The sequence below is a fragment of the Hyalella azteca genome, unplaced genomic scaffold (assembly GCF_000764305.2).
Source record: "Hyalella azteca isolate HAZT.00-mixed unplaced genomic scaffold, Hazt_2.0.2 contig6845, whole genome shotgun sequence".
Classification (NCBI taxonomy): Eukaryota; Metazoa; Arthropoda; class Malacostraca; order Amphipoda; family Hyalellidae; genus Hyalella; species Hyalella azteca.
The window spans coordinates 1-14,377 of NW_025936987.1; the positions used below are offsets into that span (position 1 = coordinate 1).

At 37.5% G+C, this 14,377-nt stretch overlaps 1 protein-coding gene across 1 annotated transcript; it reads left to right on the forward strand.

Annotated features, from left to right (window-relative positions):
• Positions 1-7: 7 nt before the first annotated feature.
• Positions 8-12,371, forward strand: LOC108677759 (sodium/myo-inositol cotransporter-like; the record flags this gene model as incomplete). Its single annotated transcript, XM_018166030.2, has 14 exons — positions 8-73; positions 1,185-1,244; positions 1,701-1,805; positions 3,342-3,531; positions 3,599-3,606; positions 4,057-4,165; positions 4,562-4,671; positions 5,401-5,576; positions 6,019-6,125; positions 6,466-6,608; positions 6,961-7,056; positions 7,331-7,670; positions 8,141-8,256; positions 9,166-12,371. Coding segments are annotated over 14 exons (1,878 nt in total), but the record flags the coding sequence as incomplete, so codon positions are not given.
• Between the last annotated feature and the right edge of the window lie 2,006 nt (positions 12,372-14,377).

Sequence of the window (14,377 nt, forward strand, 5' to 3'; positions counted from 1 at the left end):
CTCGGAACACTTCATTGGGCTAGCAGGCTCTGGATCTGCTGCTGGTATCGCCGTTGGAGCATTTGAACTCAATGTGAGTGTGCCTTCAAATAGCAATATAATTTTTACTTATTGTGCTCTTGGTTTGGAGATAAATATTGCTGGAAAATTTTGTGTAATGGTACGGAGCAGCATTGACAATAGCGCTTTCACGAATATATTTAGGGTTAAAACAAAACTAATTTTTTGGTTTGCAAGACATCTATTCGAAAATAATCTGTTTGCATCATAGCCTGATAGCGTCATATGTTCATTACTTTTATCTTTTGGATATTGAGTGCATATTTTGTTCGGCACGATGAATAATATTCAATATTTGACAGCATTTGACAAATTAGGTTTTACAATATGTTCTGGAAATATAACCGAGAAATTGTGCAGGCTGAGCACTAAATAAATATATTTTTACAAAGTGAAATGAACTAGAATTATTCGTTCCTAATTAAGCACCGGAATCGGATATTTGTTTTTCTCACCGTGAATTACATGTTCCACTGGTACTTGTTAGTTTTTTTTCACTGGAATCGTCACTATTACTGCTGGCTTTTAAATTTCATGCCTAGAATTTAAGTAAGAATAACTTCAAACGCGAAGTAAGAATTTCAAAGCAATGAGCGTGAATGGTATTCCGATCGTAGATCACTCGTACTGATCTCGTAGACACGCGCTAAAAACAACAAATGAAGGTGTTCTTATCGAACGGTTATTCCATTTTCAAATTTATAATCGGAGGATTTTTAGCTAAAAATTGTTCTGAAATTTTGATCGATAACGGAATTGGTGGTCTGCCAAAGCTTTTTAGCGTATTTATCATTTATGGAAAAAAGGCGCTATCGTGCTCGTCATGTCCGTCCGTTTGTCTGTCTGTCTGTCCGTGACCACGTTTTCGTCGACGAGAAAATGCGCTCTTTGTCACTCACTGCAGTGAGTACTGAGTTATATTTTTTATAGTCTAGGTGCCACTGTACCATCAATCGAATATTGAAATTATTCCATCAAGCCCCCTTTCAATTTCAAACTCATACATATTCAGTCTTATGAAATTAAAATTTAATAAGATGTTGATACAATCTCAGAATTGTGTTGACTTTCAACGCATGATTTTAGTTCTTTCAGTTGAGTGAGTTTATTTGTATATGAAACAGGCGCTGTTACTCCTTCAACTGCTGGGCTGGGTCTTCCTGCCAGTCTTCATTGCCAGCAAGGTAAGAATAAATTTTAAAAGTCAGTAAAGTAAAGTAAAGCATCAGAAAGTCTTCATCGAAAATTTTTCTTTAAATAGTTTGATAATTGCCGAATAAGGTCTCTAATATCGGTCGAAAGTTTCATTACAGTCCATTTTTTTAAGAAGTGAGTGAGACTGACACATCCCTGGGTTTATTTTTATCACATAATTTCAGAAATTTTTTCATCGATATCTTCCTTTAATTCATCGAATTGAGGTATTACTCACAATAGAAGAAATTACTGATCATTTATTTTAAAATACATTTTCAAATTTTAGCTTACATGCCTGTTGTCGATGGTGCCAATACCGCTGAACCATCATAGTGCAGATTTTTATCAGTTCCGTTCTTTGTAAAAAAAATTACCTGGCATCGTAATACATTAATTATTGAGAAGTTATTCAAAAATTTCGATTAAATTTTATTAATTCGCAGGTCACGACGTTGCCGGAATACATGAGCAAACGCTTCGGCGGGAGGCGCATCAGGAGCTGGCTCACTGTGCTCTCCATGCTTCTTTATATTTTCACTAAAATATCGGTAAGTAAATGTTAGGAAATATCTCCTTCGCTATAAGATATACTCCTACTTAAACTTTTAAACTTCTCTGTTTTTGTAAATTTATTGTTATTTATAAATTGATTGTTATTTATGTTTTGTTATTCATAATAATTGTTATTTATGTTATTCAACAAGAGGCTAAAACAATGTAACTCAGGAGGACAACTTCTGGGCATCTCTAATTAATTGGCTTATCTCTAACTGAGATAATTTGGTTTCAATTAATTTATCTCATTAATTCAATAAGTAAAATGAAAAATAGTATGATGTATAGTTTTGGCTGCTTCCGTGCAAGCGTTCTTAGTGTTTGCGACGCATAACTTAGTGTTTTGGCATAACTCGATGTTCCGCCGACTGAACAGATAAGAACTGAATTCCGCCGAATGAAGAACTGAACTCTTGCAAAGCAGCTTAATTGTGACGATTCAGCTGCATTCCGACGTATCCGTTTTAACTTCCAATTTGCTAGTTCTATAAGGAACTCCATTAAAAATCCATTTTATTATTCACAATTATTTACGAAAAAAATTAAAAGGCGAAAAGATTTTCTACTGTGAATTGAACAGATATGTTCTTACAGACTATGTCATTGACATGTTCTTACAGACTATGTATACATTAACATCTGTGGTGCCCCTACGCTTTTATATGTTTACAGCGCATGCGCGCGATGTTCTCACTTGCCTAGTTTCTAGGAAGGGGTCGTTTCTAAGGAATTGGGAGCGGCATCTGTGCCATCAATGCCTAAGAGCTTTTTTCCGTCTGCGATATTTTGCCGCTGCGAGCGATCGCGTGCCTCGTTATCGCCTTATCTCACTTGCTGTAAAGGCTACCGCTAGTTATTAGTCAGGCTGGTTAGATGGTTATTTTCTGTCCAATTCTTGAACGATGCAGTTATAACAACCGGCTGCTTAGATTTAGTCAATGGTTCTCTAATTTATTCGTATAAATTCGTAGTCAAGTACAGGTTTCGTGCATCTATGTTCAAGTACTGCCGACCACAAGACATTACCTAGTGACCATGGTGCAGTGTCACCAGAACGTCTATCTGATTATTTTGCCGTAGTTGTTATGCAATACTTACAAACATAATCACAAATCGTCCGTTTTATGTTCTTTATGGGATTCGCCTTTTTCTTAAAATAGTTGTCGATGTTGTTATGCAATGATTAATGCTCATGATTATGCATGGGCGCCATTTGGTTGCAGTGTCCAAAACACTGAAATATTTTATGGTCTTGGTTTGTCAGAAGTGACTCGCCGTTCCTCGTTCCAATGTCAGCTCAAGTTTGTTGAATCGTTGCTATTGCTGCGCCGTTTGAGTGGAACTTTAATTGTTCTGTTCTCATTGATTTCGTTGCTATCGGTGTAAATTGTTAGTATCGTAGCTACGGCAAGCAAAACAAAGAACAAATTACCCACGCAGACGTCATCCTTTTGGCGCATTACAGAAAACGGGTAATACCTTGCTAAATTTGCATGGGTTAACTTAAAATTTACATTTCTTCGTTGCAGGTCAATTTATATTCTGGTGCAGTATTCTTGCAACAAGCGTTGCGATGGCGAAACATCTACATCTGCATCGTGATTCTGCTGCTGCTGACGGCGTTGTGCACTGCGGTGGGCGGCCTGGCTGCTGTTATCTACACAGATACTTTACAATTCTTCGTCATGATAGGCGGCTCCATGGCACTATGCATTATATGTGAGACTTTGTGTTATATTCACACTCAGCATTATATGTCTGTTTTTGGTGTTATAATTGCAATCAGCATCATATGTGAGACTTAATGTTGGCCGTGTAGTTCTTTGTCCATGAAATTNCTGCCATACTTCATCGATGTCATGCACCTGTCTCTTATACACATCTAGATGTGTATAAGAGACAGGGTTAGCAGTGCTGGTGTGCTGACCAGGTTAGCAGTGCTGGTGTGCTGACCAGGTTAGCAGTGCTGGTGAGCTGACCAGGTTAGCAGTGCTGGTGTGCTGACCAGGTTAGCTGTGCTGGTGTGCTGACCAGGTTAGCAGTGCTGCGTGTGTCAGGTCAATATATGATGACGGTAATATTAGTTACTAGTTAAAATATTGCTTGTCTGATTGGTCCAAAAGAACCAACGGTTTTACAAGGATAGCAGACACATACCTGTCATTGCACCTGGTAGGATGTGTGTGATGTGTGTCCTGTATACCTCTGTGTGCACCATCTCAAACCACACACACACTCCACCAGATGATGGTGCAGCGGGCCATGGCTTCCAAGAGCTTGTCCCACGCAAAGGGAGCCACCATATTCGCTGGCATCTTCAAGCTCCTCCCGCTCTTCCTGATCATCATTCCCGGTGAGGATAAAAAGTTGTTATAATCAACGTCAAGGAAAGAGCAGGAGTGTTATCGTTTTTGTTATATCTACTCATATATGCAAGAGATCTAAATGCATAATTTAAGACGTTGAGAAACCTTGGGTGAAATGACTTTGTTTGTACCATAAAACTCTGTAATGATTATAATATTTACGCATACTTGCTCTCAGTTGATAGCTCTTGGTTGGTTGCCTCCGGTTTGTAGCTCTCTCTTGGTAGTACCTCGGTTGTGGGTCTCTGTAAAATAACATTTAGTTAGCTACCTTTCGGCTAGTATCTACTACGTAGTAGTGCCAGATATATTTCGTTGAATTTGTACTAGTTTCCCACCCTTGTTAACTCGTGCGTTAAACTAACGTGCATTGCGTTCACTAGGCATGGTCTCGCGCGTGCTCTTCACTAACGAGGTGGCGTGCGTGGACCCGGACGCGTGCTTCGAGTTCTGCGGATCACGCGTGTCTTGCTCCAACTCCGCCTACCCGAAGGTTATAACACGGAAGATTAAAAATTTGTTCTTCTTTTATCAGTTCATTCATGTAATAAAAAACATTATCTATGGGTGTTACGGTATGCTTAAAAATCTTTGATACTTTTTTTACTGATATTACTGAAAATCCTTGATACTTGCTTTGAAATTTAAACCTGAAAATCTTTCCATAACGCCACAAACTCATTTGTCATGACTTCCACTAGACCATAAAGCTAATAATTATATAATTCCTAATTATTTCTTAGCATCGGTAACTGTTATATCCTTTTTTATTCATAGTTGGCGTCAAAAGTCAAACCGTTTACAAATTTATTATTCTAATCTTATTTATTTATCTAACACGTAACGTGTTATCTAACGTAAAGTATTTAAGGTAACGTCTTATTTATATAACACGTAACGTTTTGTTTATAAAACTCGTATCGTGTTATTTATTTAACACTTGACGTGTTATTTAATTTACACGTGACGTGGTATTTATTTTATACTACACGTAACGTGTTATTTATATAACACTTGACGTGTTATTTATTTAACAAGTAACGTGTTATTTATATAACACGTAACGTATTATTTATATAACACGTAACGTGTTGTTTATATAGGTAACATGTGACGTGTTGTTTATATAACACGTGACGTGTTATTCATATAAAATGTCACGTGTTATTTATATAACATATAACGTGTTGTTTACATAACACATAACGTTCACTGACTGAAGCTTGTGCTGGAGCTGCTGCCCGGCGGTTTGCGCGGAGTGATGCTGGCGGTGATGTTGAGCGCCCTCATCTCAGACCTCACCTCCATCTTCAACTCAGCGGCGACCCTCTTCACCATCGATGTCTGGAAATACTTCCGACCCCTCGCCAGCACCAGGGAGCTGCTGCTCTGCGCCAGGTGACCGAGGGCTTCTTAGAATTATTTGTATTATATCATTATTTATTTATATTTTTTATGTATAAGTATATTTGAGGGTGAACCTATTATACAAATAGGACGATTGGTGATGGGGTAATTAAGGCGTCATGTTGTGGCCTTACATACAAGCCCGGCACGTGGTTAGCTTTTTGAGAGGTATTTTAAGTGTGTTAAAAAAAAGTTTTATTGAATATTTTGTGAACTTTTGACAAGTTGCAGTAGGTGTGTTCATTTTCTTCTTAAATTTTTTTGGTTCTACGAAGATTCAAGTGAAAAATCAAATTATGTTCAGTTTCAATGACACGGAGCTCATCAGTTGCATCAGTTCTTCTTTAGAACCTCGCGTACACTCGTTGTATTATTCCATGCACCTGAAAATGTGTCTGTTAGCAGCGTTCTTCACATGAATCATTTTCGTCAGAGTGTTCATCCTGTTCCTGCTGGTGGTGTCGGTAGCTTGGGTGCCGGTGATCGAGTCCACTCAGGGCGGTGAAATGTACAGCTACATCCAGTCTGTTTGGATGAAATGTTTATGAATGAAAAGATTAATGAACGGAAAAATTGACCTAACTTGAGTAAGATTTATTCAAGATTTTAACTTTAATTCAAAGTTTATTTTAAATTATCATACAAATGTATACAAATGAAGTTGCAGTTATTAATAGATATATTCATCACGTCAATCAAGGCATGGCCTTAATGACACCAAACTTGACAAACTTTTCCATTTTTAGCTCATTTTCTCATTTATTGAAAAAATGCACTATTTTGCTCGTCATGTACGTTTTTCTGTCTGTCCGTCCGTCTGTCCGTGACTTCACGTTTTTGTCGACGAGAAAATGAGCTCTCTGTCACTCACTGCAGTGAGTACTGAGTTATATTTTATGTGAACAGGGGGCGTTCTGGGGTCTGATCTCAGGCTTCGTGGTGGGGGGTGTGAGGATGGCTATGGACTTCTACTACGGCGAGCCTCTCTGCTACGAAGAAGATCTACGGCCTGCTGTACTTAAGGTTTGAGTGGCATGTAGCTCTTTCCTTCTAAAATATCAATCTTTTCATATAACTGTATTCTCAGATTATTTCGGTTATTCTCATCAAGAATCTAGCCGTTAATTTCTTGAACTTGACTTTGAATACTTCGAGAACATAACGTTCAATTCATAGTCTTGGAAATGACCATCAAATGATCATCAAATCATAGTCTCCATGACCATCAATTATATTGATGGTCATGGAGAGTCATTGAAAAGTCATGGAATTTTTTTCATGTCTAATCGTATTCGAGTTCAATCGAAAATTGAATTTCATATGTTACATTTATGTCCTAATTTTAACTCTTCAATTGACTCTATTTGTCTTGCAGATTCACTACCTGTACTTCGCCATGCTTCTCTTCTGGTTCACGCTCTTCATGTGCTTTTTGGTGTCGCTGGCCTCCCCGCCCGTCGAACGATGGAGGGTGAGACAAATTTTACATACTCGAGGTTCTCTGATTCAATTAAATCTATAATTCGTTTTGAAATTGTGTATCAGCTTGATTTTTGCTTGCTGATGATTTGCAATTTGCTGACCTTATTGATTAAATCATTTTAAATAGTAATACTATAAGAAGACCATTTTTTGAGGTCCCGAATATTCGAACTTTTAAATTCGTATAAAATTTGTTGTTTCTTTTGTTGCTGTAAATTTTGTTATGATTCACAGTATTAATTGTTTTCTGTTTAATTGAGCAGCTTATACGCACCACGTACTGGACTCGCTACGACAAGACAGTGCGGCTCGACGAAGTCAAGCTTGCGGTCGCCAACGCCCTCCTGCCCCTGCAGGAGAACGGCCGAGTCCCGTGCTCTTCTGCGGTCCACGGTGACGCGGACTTGAACCATAGCTTAGACGTTAACGTCGAAACAACTTATGAAGCAACAAATGCAGACGTCACATTAACGTGGGATAAGAATTATGCTGATGGATGTGAGGGAACTGAGGTAAATGTTCCCCTCGCCTGCCACCGCTCCTCGAGTGATCAGGGAGAAGTGCCGCGAGGGAAAAGCGATGTCGTCGATACTAGTAAACTTGGTGAGTGATTTGACTATAAAGCATCAACTGTATCGGTTCTGAGGTAAAACAATTTATCTGCCTCACTGTTTATGAGGTAAAATAGTTAAGCGGCCACGTTGATTTTGAAGTAAAATAGCTCATAGGCTGCATTGATTCTCATGTAAAATATTTCATCGAATACTTTGATTATTGGTTAAAATATTGTGATAGATCATGTCAACCTTTATTTCTAAGTTGATCGTTAAAAATCTGTGATCAAATTCATGCTATTCTTTATGTTTTGAAGTGCGAAGAGATTATAAAGTTGCAAAAAGATTTATAAAGTCGATCACCATTTCTGTAAGTCTTTTTTTAGTCATGGGTTTTGCGCATTTCTTGATTATCTCTCCTCAACGATTCATGCAAATTACGTTTATTTGAAGAAGTTCACTTGTTACTCTATTTGACTTTGTTTTGAACAAAGAATCAAAAGACTTCTGTTGTTCCAGGTAACGGCATGGCTCGTCGCGCTTCCTGCTGTAAACAAACTGGGACGTGCAAGAGGCTGATGACCAGACTACTGGGCAGCCGGGCTATTGGACGGCTTTCTGCTTCTGAATATCAGGCGAGTCATACAGTTTTTTATTTCCATGATGATTTTTATTTTTATTACGTTGCTGTATAAAGAATTTTATCTCAAAGCTGGATAAGTTTATAGTTTTGTTCGAGCCTTCGATGGTTGTCTCTTATAGTGAGATTGAGTTGCTAGTTAACGATCCTGAGTCTGCAGGCCACGATCTTGAGGCTCCAGGTCACTTGCTCTAGTCTCCAGGTAACGATCTTGAGTCTCCATTTCACGTACTCCAGTCTCCAAGTTACGATCTTGAGTCTCCAGGTTACGATCTTGAGTCTCCATTTCACGTACTCCAGTCTCCAAGTTACGATCTTGAGTCTCCAGGTTACGATCTTGAGTCTCCCGGCTTGCTAGATCTTAAGTCTCCAGGTCAAGATCTAAAAGCTCCTAGACACGATTATGAGTATTAATTATGACGATGACAATCCAAATGATGACGATGATATTATAGATCATGATCGTGAGGCTTCGTTGCGTAGGTTCTAGACCGAGATCTTGGTTCTGCTTACCGCAGCAGACGCAATTAAATTGTCTGTTCACGATTAGATATTATTACGTAGTTCTTATCGGTGCAGCTATTGACTATTATTTAACGTATAAAATGTTGCGTGCCATTCACTGTGTGCATGAAGTTAATTTGAAATTCATGAGCTTCTTGACCAATTAATGTAGATCAAAGTAAGAGGTTCTATCTTGAAATATTTATTAGACCAGAGCTTAACAATGACGTTCCAAGGACTGATCATGGTTTTCCTGATAGCTAATATTTGTCTAGTATCGATAAATTAATCTAATCCTAATATTAGTGAAATCATTGCCCGCGTGTTTTGATGGAAAGGAAAGAAGTCTGAAAGCGTTAGTCAAACTTTTGTTTTTATGGAGGTACTTTGCGTATTGCAGGATGTAGCAGCAGACTGTGGAGAACCCAGCACTCTGCTGACCTCCCTCCACCAGGAGCCCTGGGAGGAACGTCTTCTGAACTGCCTGCTGGTGCTGATGTGTGTGTTGTGCGTCTCGCTCTACATCTTCTTCTCCATCAACCCTTTCACTCTGTCTGAAGTCTACAAACTTCAACTTCAGCGGTTACATCAAATGGGTTACATCAACCACACCACGTTGGCTTTGGGGTCCAATGTTGCTGTCTTGGTCTGATTTTCTATCAGAAATGTACTTATTGAATTTTGTTTTATCTTCAAGTGGCGAGTGATGAAGAGCAAGTTTGGAAAAGGCGCTCTCATATAGAGAGTTTACCCTAAAATATGAATAATTGGCGCGGTGGCAAATTTTTTATATGTGCTAATCGTGACATGTTCAAGTGCAGTTATTCGCCGCCCAGGTCATACAGTGCGCTGTTGTTTTTGCCGTGTTGCCTTGGCACTTGAATGCTGTGATAATACGGTAAGTGATACAATTTCCTGAATATTTATGATATTTTTTTCGCTCAATAGTCGATTCATTGCAAAATAAACATTGCATTTTGACCAGGCGGTCAAGGTCCAGTCTAGGTATTTATTGCAAATTTTTTTCGCTTTGTTTCAGAGAGATTTTTTAATGCGGAATTTTGGTTTTCATGCTCCGCAAATATTTCTTCAGAAAATACCTTTTTCGGGGAAAATTCATGCCGTCTTGCTCGTGAGAATCTGACGTATATTATCTAGGTTTAATTTACACTCCAATAAGGATGAAATTTATTCCTGGAAGTTTGTTAGAGAAATTGCGTTGTGATTGATCTTAAGAAATACTTCGATTGATGCTAGCCAAGAATTTGATGTATAATGTACTCATGTTAGAGGTTGATACTATTACTATGAAAATTGTATTTATAATGTAATGCTAAAATTATTTTAGATGGAGAGTATTCATTCGAAAATATTTATTGTTTCCATTTTATTTTGATCGTTTTAACTCTTCTCGCTTTCTGGAGTGAGTTCGAGGCCCAAACGATTACAATCTATGCGCTCTGAATCTCTACGGGCTAATTTCAATCTGCAGAGTATTACTGCAATGTAGAAATAATTTTATTGGGATAATCTGTTCGATGGGAAGTTCGACCTTTTGGATTCGAAAGGAAGACCTTGTGAAGTTCAATGGGAAGTTTGACCAAATCGGTACTATGCCAAGAAATGCGTAAAAAAATGAAACCACGCAATCATTTTGGAAGTCTAAGTTATTAATTTCGGCCCTGCAAGCATCTCGCACGTCAATTCAAGTCAATTAACAATTAACGATCCGATGAAGATTCGTGCATGTGGGGTTTTGATAATTATTCGCCTTTGTGCTGGGCAGTACGTATTTTTCTCACCTTAATAAATAGACGTGTGTCTATAAAAGATGGATTATGTCTATAAAAGATGGATTATTTCCTCATTACCACCGATAGAGTGGTAATGAGGAAAACATGGGAGAAACTATTCAACGCGGGGAAAAGGCGAATTGTAACCATGAAAAAGACACTCATATAATCAATTTCTCTATCATTAGGTACTGAAAAAGTAAAATATTTATACTTTTCCTAATAACAGAGATTTTTATAAATGTTGCCGTGGTTGTGAAAAGAGGAATGCTGAGTAAGTAAGGGCGTTAATTAATGAAGGAAAGCCCTAAAAGAAACTGTTAACAAGAGGAAGGATCGTCGAAGCATTTATTTGTGTGGACGCATTACAAATATACAGTTCTTAGGCTTGAAGAATTAATCTAATTTATTTTAGTCTTTGTTGGATATATTTTTTCGGTTCTCGACAACTCCCGGAACGGGTTGCGGTAAATTTCTGTATTTTAACGGGTTGTAAAATATCTGCCCGGCATTTGATCTATCCTTTGATCTCGGTTGAAATTCTGTTTTTCATAAAATCCAATTGCTTCGTATTTCATGAGACCATAAATTCTGTCATCTAAAATGTTGCGTTTCGACTGTCAGAATAATCGTACCTCGCCTTCTCATTCGGCCTCGATTATAAGTTCCATGCGACATGTCACGTATCATTTCAATATGAAATTTCTCATTGAAACGTTTGAAAACGAATTTATTTTTTAACTGACGGTAATTCTATACAAGGCATTTAGGTACGAATGGCATTGCTAACTGTTAATGTATACGAAAATAGGTTCTGGAAAGGGTCATATCATCATCACTTATATGATCAAGCTAGTATAAATTAATTGGTTTGTCACTATTTAAAGGGTCCAGGGTTCGAATCAACTGCTAGACTTTTGTGTTTTAGCCAAAGTGTGCAATTGCTAAAAAATAGAAAATGCAAGATCTAATGTTTTTTTAACTAAAATATGGGATCTAAAGCAACATTCCTTAATATTAGTTTCTATTTGATAAGGATGAAGAAGTTTGCGCCTAATTTCTAAAAAACTTTTCCGTGTGATCATAGCCGACATATTTGTGAGATTTTAGATGTGATGCCATCCTTCTGTTTTTATGTTGCTGTGAATTGAAACAGTGCTGTGTGAAATATGATAATTACATGTTTGTTCAGAAATTGCCTTCACATATGCATGATTTGTGAAATCACGTGCAAAATCTTCCTTAATTTAAGTTTAAATTCACTCGTCTCGATTGAAATAAGTGGAGGTGATTCTACAGTGAGACATTTTTACGCTACAGCCATTCTGTTTTCGGGTTTTGTGATGTTATTTTTTCTGTTATTTTGTTCGTGAATTTGTTATCCTAAATTAAAGTTACCCGCCGAGTTTCAACTCTCTTTTTAAACTTCTATTTGATCGAGACGTGCCAGTTTGTTTGTTGTTGCAATATGCTTGTGTTATGAGAGAACGAATCTCCCAATCATGTATCTCAGTGGCATCCATTTTTGGACGTTATTAATGTTCCTGTCGAACCCTAACACACTCTTGCATTATCTGTGGCATTTTGGGGCATTAGTTTATCGTGTACAATATTATAGTGTTTTTTTTTTTTTTGGGTGCTGAACAAGTCGCGTGTGCTTTCCTGTAATACATAAAAACATTTAATCTAACTTATTTTCGATAGTATATTTTGGGTGCTGAACAAGTCGCGTGTGCTTTCCTGTAATGACTTGCTAGAACAAATACATAAAAACATTTAATCTAACTTATTTTCGATAGTATATTATCTTGAACACGTTGTTTTCATTCATCCCTCTGGTCCGAGTCATATTGTATTTTATTTATCCCTCGTATACAGATAAGGAGTAGCGGATAGGTGATATGCGTCCTATAGGTTGGGTCTGAAATGTTTCTCTCCCGCCACTGACAGTCAAGATCTTGCAGTTAACAGGAGAGAGCATTGCACGTTTGCCGTGGGGACATATAGGCCTGTTTTAGAAATGAGAAAATTTTTCTAGACAGTCGAGCTCTCCATAGAAATGAAAAAAAAAAAATTCTAGGCAGTCGCGCTCACCAGATTTGGGCCAACGGTACTACTTCCCGTGAGTATATTCCAAAAGTTTATTGAATATAATGAAAAACAGTATCAGTGCTCAGAAACCTGTTTTTAGCCTGGAAACTGAATTAAAGAAACATCTGCAGTACTTTTACTTATATTATCACCTCGTAAAAAATTTACATTTTAAGCATATTAAAATGTATCAATCAAACTTGCCTATGGACTTTTATCTCCACCCACGTTAGTCATGTCTCCTAAATTCCGTCATATCATGAATAAATATTCTAAATTTCAATAGCATGTATTGAAAAATCGCTTCGAATGATTTTATTATCGAAATAACTGAGCAAACGATCTTATACGCTACGAGTCAGTCAGTGTAGATAGAGTCAGTCGTTTCGGCGAGGTTTGCAACATTCAGTCAGTGTAGAGACGGTCGTTTCAGCCAGGTTTGCAACATGGGCCTTCAGTTTTAACGACAATTCAGTCTTTACTATGGTATTATTCAGACAGGAATCAAAATTTTATAAATATTTGAGATCAATCAAGTAAAACATCGACAAGTGACAGCAAAAACATGTCGAGGCTGCATTTCGAGTGCCATAAAACACGGATTTCGATCCTTTTCCACAGAAATGTCCAGGATATATAGCTACTCATTTGTCTCTGTAAAATTTGTGCAGTATTTTCCGTTATTATAGCGTTTTTTTTTTAAATCCTCCAGTGTTTCTTGAATGAAATATCCGCTAACACGATCCGTATAATATAAATAACACGAGCCGTACTTATTCTCACGAGTACCCGAAACATTAGGTAATTTGGGTACTTGTGAGCATGGTTGAACTTTATAGTTCAACCATGGTTCAACCATGCTTGTGAGGGTATCATTAGGTAATTTGGAAACTAAAAATAATTTGGAATTAGGTAATTTGGAAACTAAAAATAAGCAAGTCAATTGATGACCATCAAACGATCTAATTACCGGATATTTTCAATTCATTAATCAATATTGAATAATGACCCTGTCGTTTCTGATTTGACCGTTTTACCTTGCCACCATGAACCATCTGGCAACCCTGATTACAGCATTGCGAGGTAGTATGGCAGCGACCCTCGCGGTGGATGGATGTGTGTGTAGGTGCAGTGCCGTTCACGAGCTGTGACTGGTGACAGATTTTTCAGCATATCGTCTTGCTATACACATGATGATTTTTAGTTACAACTACCGTGATTGCAAGGTATAAACTTCATTAATTTTACTAATAATTCTATAGAATAATTTACAGATTAAACGTCTCGCAATGTTACTTTACAATAAGTTAAATTATTTTTTAATCCAATTAAAATTTTCGATAAACTTTTCACGCAGAATTTTGTGGATTGTGCTCATTATGGAGCACAATCATACGCAATTTATACGCAATGTGCGTATAAATTAAGAATTTTTTGCGCGTATAACCGAATGCCCGTATAAACGCAAAATTTTGTGGATCGTGCGTATTATGAACAAATGTGCGTATAAATTGATGATCTTTCATGTTCACATGATATTTTTTCAGTTATCGATGTCACCGTCATGCAACTATCTTATGTCTCTCTAACGTTGTTCATTGCAACGACCACTTATTCTAGACAGATCTTCACTTGATCAGCGGGAACGTCAATCCATCGAACTTCTAAAACAGAGTTGATGGATCACTCAATTTACTAGAGGCGTGTTCAGCTTTCGTTAAGCGTTTA